This window comes from Benincasa hispida, chromosome 1, assembly GCF_009727055.1.
Source record: "Benincasa hispida cultivar B227 chromosome 1, ASM972705v1, whole genome shotgun sequence".
NCBI lineage: Eukaryota > Viridiplantae > Streptophyta > Magnoliopsida > Cucurbitales > Cucurbitaceae > Benincasa > Benincasa hispida.
The window spans coordinates 20,981,461-20,986,868 of NC_052349.1; the positions used below are offsets into that span (position 1 = coordinate 20,981,461).

Here is a 5,408-nt window from a genome sequence, read left to right on the forward strand (position 1 = left end):
AAAACATAGTTTAATAGTTTTTGTTTTTATTTTTTTTATAAGAATAGTTTAATAGTTAATGCAACCAAAACTTTCCTAAAACAAGAAAATGAAAAAGAATATACATGGATCGATAAGTAATACATAATTATTTAAAAAAGTATAATAAATAAATATAAATATTTTACAGCATGGATCAACCCACACACGAAATAACATGATCGTAAATTAGATATATTTAAGAAAAAAAAAATAAAGAATAAAAAAGTCCATTGTTTTTTTGTTTGCCTACGTGTACGCGGCCATTAAGAATCTCGTTTACACTGGAACCGGTTAACCGGTCAAAACTCCGCGTTTCAGAAGTCACCCTTTTCGCCAGTCCTCTGTCATTTATTGCGAACACCGATCCAATCACTCTTGTTTCTATGCCCATCGTTTACCGGCACCTGTCGGTCACCATCCTAGGTGGGAAAACTTACACCCCAAGCTGTTCTCCAAAATCCCAATTTCACTTTCTTTTTTTTTTTTTTTCCTTACACTCTCTCAACAACAAAAGAATATATTTGTTATGTGTGAAAAAAGAAAAAAAAAATCCTCCGATCCATCCCAATGGAAAAGAAATTTGAAGAAGACTCAATGATGGGGTTTGATTATAATTCTGCCGGACTTTACTCTCCGGCGGTGTTTTCCGATGAGTTTCCGGCGTCTAGTTTTGATTCTTTTTCTAGTATTTTCGACATGTCATGTGATGATCATGACCATAAAGCTGCTGTTGCTGCTGCTTCTTGTTCTTCTAATTCCTTTGACTTATTTAGTAGTGGAGTTGAAATCCATGATTTTTACAACAACAACAATAATACTTATTCTTCTTCTTTCTTCGATTTGCTTTCTACGGCGGCTCCGCCACTTTCCTCACCGGCCTCCACTGTGCCGGAATCCTCCGAGGTCGTCAATGCTCCGACCACTCCTAATTCTTCCTCTGTTTCTTCCTCCTCCAATGAAGCTGCTGCTGCCATTGAAGAAGTTGACAAGATCAACAACAACACTGATAAGTCTTCTTCTTCTAAAGTGTAAGTGATTAATTATTATTATTGATTCCATTTTGAATTTTGGATTTAGATATTTTAGAATGATATGATATTGGCTGCTTTGGATCTGAGTTTATTTTAATGGAAAGATATTGGTTGTACTTATATTCTATATATTTTTAGATCTTTGTTTGGTTGATGATGAGGAAATTATGGGGAAAAGGCATATGATTTTTGTTGATTTGAATTATTGGTGTAAATTTGAGCTTCATGATTCTTTCCTCTTTCTTTCTCTCTTTTTGGACAAAAAGAAATGGAAAAAGTGGATTTTTTTTTTTTTAAAAAAAATTAAATAGTGTTGTTGTCTTGGGTTTAGGTTGAAGCCAAACAAGAAGAACCAGAAGAAGAAAAGAGAACCCAGATTTGCTTTCATGACAAAGAGTGATATTGATCATCTCGATGATGGTTACCGGTGGCGAAAGTACGGTCAAAAAGCCGTGAAGAACAGCCCTTATCCCAGGTCTATCTTCTTCATATTTTCACAATAATATGATATTTTTCACTTTAAACGATTTGAGTATTGTACTAATGAAAATGTTATACTTGTAAAACAGAAGCTATTATCGTTGTACAACAGCAGGGTGCGTTGTGAAGAAGAGAGTAGAGCGATCGTCGGACGACCATTCGATAGTCGTTACGACGTATGAAGGCCAACACACTCATCAAAGTCCGGTAATGCCGCGAGGGAGTATCAGAGTTCTACCGGAATCCACCAACAACAGCCTCATCGTCGATCACGACACCACCGCCACCAGACTTTTATTCCAACACAACACTCCCCAACAACCATTCATGTATAGCTCTCCACCACCGCCATTTCTAACAATCAACTCGTCGGTGGCGGCTGTGAGTCCCCATCCTCCTCCTCCTACTTCCTTCACACCACCATCACCGCCACCGTCGTCTCAAGCTTCCTTGGTCCGAGACCATGGGCTTCTCCAAGACTTGGTGCCATTGCAAATGAGGAAGGAACCAAAAGATGAGCAAAATGGATGAATTATTTGAATTAATTCTCTCTTAATTTTGGTACGTTTAAATTAAGAATTCAGAATCAGCCATTTTCCATCGTTTTTTTTTTTTTGAGTAGATTCGTCATCTCATGATTATGAAGCGCTTTCTCTCTTTCAAGCGTTTTAAAGATGGATTATATTAGTATTAGCTGTGCTTTATTAATGAGTTATATTATTATATTCTTTGTAAAATAATCTTAATTAGCATATTAAAACCAAGTTGTCTATTATGGGATAATATAATATGATCATGTCGTTTTAGCTCAATATTCTTCATCCTTTCCTTTCATTCACTCTGACTACTTCACATCATGCATCCATTTCAACTTTAGGGTTAGGGTTTTTCTTCTTCCATTGCAATATTAAAAACTCGAAGGAAAAATGACATAATATTATATATGAAACAGCAACGAAATACAACACTTAAAGTCGTTCCATCTCTTATCCTCATCGAAAATTTTGAATTTAAAAGGTTAAAATATAAAGTTTTGTATGTCATAGGTTGCATGTTAAGTCACAAAGGAACCTAAAAAATGTAGCTTTTTTAGAACTAGTTGAAAGATTAGTTACGATATAGATATAATATTTGATACATATATTATTTAACAGGGTTATAGTATCGGAATATCGACCCCAAAGAGTTGGAGGGTATTTTGAAGCATGTTTGGTATTGCAAGCAAAGCTTTTAAATGTATATATAAATGTGGCTCTTGCTTATAGATTGAGCCATTTCAGATATTTTTTATTTATTTATTTTTTTTAATTTCTTTAGGGGCGGGAGTTTTATACGAATCTTCACCGATGGGGACTTGGGAACTTGACTTGCAAAATCAAACAGAAAAATTAATAATAATAATAATAATAAAAGGATTTTACACCAAAAGTTTCACATTCATCAAATTCCATAGTTTGTTTTTTCTATGTGTGGGCTTCAATTTTATTATAACATATATAAATATATTAATGATTTTTTTAAAAAAATTTAGATTCTATAGTTACATATTAACATTACTTTGATGTATATATAAAAGGATAGTCAACATGATATTTAACAAATATTTGTTTTTTTAATATAAATATTTGATTTTTTTAACCATAAAATTAGAGAAACATATCTTTTAAGTTTGAATGAAGGGCTTTATATTGCTATATATATTTTGTTAATATATATGTGTATTTTTTTCTTAATAATAGTGTAAAATGTAGTATTTGTTTTGGGGTATAATGCTAAAATATACAAATATGAAGCTTAATAAGGCAACCTGTTGTGATTTAAACCAAGCTGATGAGGTGTAAATTACAAAAAAACCAACCACTTGACCATTTTGATGAGTGTTGGTTTAATTTGCTTATTAGTTCTCTAAACTAAAAGTGGGGTTTTATCTTGTGAGTGAACTCTCACTTAGTTTTTTCTTTCTTTAAAAAATTGCAAAAATTAAGGAAGTTGAAGAAAGAAACTTTCATAATGTGAAAAAGTTGACAAAATAAAGATGTTTTCACTGACAAAATTATGGTTACAAAGTTCAATGTGCTTGGTGCAACCATATAAGAATATTAAACTTTTTTGGCCATGTCCTTTGACAAGAAAGGGTTGGCCATATGTGAAAGTTGATTTTGTGCAGCAAATTTGAAGATGTACCCACACTTGAGTGCACAATTTTGTTGACTCTTGAAGAAGCTTTGGGATATGCTATTTGGTGCATTTTTTGTGGTAAATTTTCTAAGATACAATAAAGATTGTGTTTGGGTAAGCATGCAAATAAACCTAATTAGAAGCATGAAAACATGGACAAATATGATTAACAAAACATGCATGTTCTGTACTTGGTCTAAGTAAATGTTATATATATATTCTTTCATATATATACACATACATTATGAACATAATCACTCACCTAATTAAATCACTATAACAAATTAAAGCACTACCTTGTTAGAAATGTGACCAAAATTAACTTACCCCATTGACAAGATATAAGCGGAAGATCATATGGATAAGTGACGTCAATTCTTTCCAATGATATGATCAGGTCTTTTTGGTGAACCCAAAAACAAAATCATGAAGGTCTTATATATGTCTAAAGTGGACAACATCATATAATTGTAGAGATAATTGGATGATCGTTATCCCTAGCTATCAAATGGTATTAGGAGTCATGTATCTCTGACTTCACCATATCGATCAGTAGAATCCTGGTGGAGATCATAGATGACTATTTGAAGGAGGCTCGATGGTACACTTTGTTCAAGGAGAGGATCATTGAGAATATAATCAAAGTCTCATTTAGTTAGATGATGAAAGTATCACAAGTAAATAGGTAAGATAACCATCTCAAATGGTATAAAGTGATCTTTTAGTGAACACAAACAAAATTGGGCTTATGAGAGGTTAGAGGTCTAAATTTCCATATGATGTCCTGAATAGCACCCTTTTTTGGGTTATGGTATAATTCAATTGATTTTTGTTAGCTTAATTTTGTGTTAATTATACAAAGATTATGCCCATGGATAGTTATTTTGCAAGAATTATAACAATGGAGACAAAGTAAAAGATGTTATGAGATATTTGGAGAGAAATTATCAGGCTATTTATCAATGAATGAAGATCATAAAGAAACCATGAATAAAGCCGACATATATAGAGTTGATAGTTCGTTCAATCTCTAATAATTACTTAATTGATTCATAATTTTAGTTGGTGAAATCAAGTACCAGTTGTGACCGTTCTTCCATAGATTTTCTCATTAACTTACGTCCCGATTCGGTAACTATTTTGTTTTTATTTTTTATTTTTAAAAATTAAGCCTATAAACAACCATTTTTCCTCCAAATTTCTTCCTTTGTTATCTATTTTTTGCCAATAGTTTAAAAAATCAAGCCAAAATTTGAAAGCTAAGACCCATTTGATAACCATTTTGTTTTTTATTTTTGAAAATTAAGCCTATGGACACTACTTTAACTTCCAAATTTCTTCTTTATTATCTACTCTTCACCAATGGATTAAAAACCAAGTCAAATTTTGAGAACTAGAAAAAATAGCTTTCGACAAGTTGTTTTTGGAATTTGGAATTTGGTTAAGAATTCAACTATTGTACTTAAGAAATATGCATATCATTGTAAGAAATGTTGATGAAATAGATTTAATTTTTAAAAACAAAAACAAAAAAAACCAAATGATTATCAAATAAGGCCTAAAAACCTAGCTTTTAAAAAGTATGCAAATCACTATAAGAAATGGAGAGTAATCGATTTAATTTTCAAAAATAAAAAATAAAAAATGTGGTTAACGAAGGAGGCCTTAATTTCTTATTTTTGTTTGATTCTCCATGTT

General features: G+C 31.8%; 1 protein-coding gene across 1 annotated transcript; it reads left to right on the plus strand.

Moving 5' to 3' along the window:
• Nucleotides 1-490: 490 nt before the first annotated feature.
• On the plus strand, nucleotides 491-2,287 carry LOC120088001 (probable WRKY transcription factor 48). The gene is made up of 3 exons (XM_039045031.1): nucleotides 491-1,049; nucleotides 1,384-1,527; nucleotides 1,622-2,287. Exons 1-3 carry the CDS (start codon nucleotides 589-591, stop codon nucleotides 2,061-2,063), a joined length of 1,047 nt encoding a protein of 348 aa, XP_038900959.1. The 5' UTR covers nucleotides 491-588; the 3' UTR covers nucleotides 2,064-2,287.
• The last annotated feature ends 3,121 nt before the right edge of the window (nucleotides 2,288-5,408 follow it).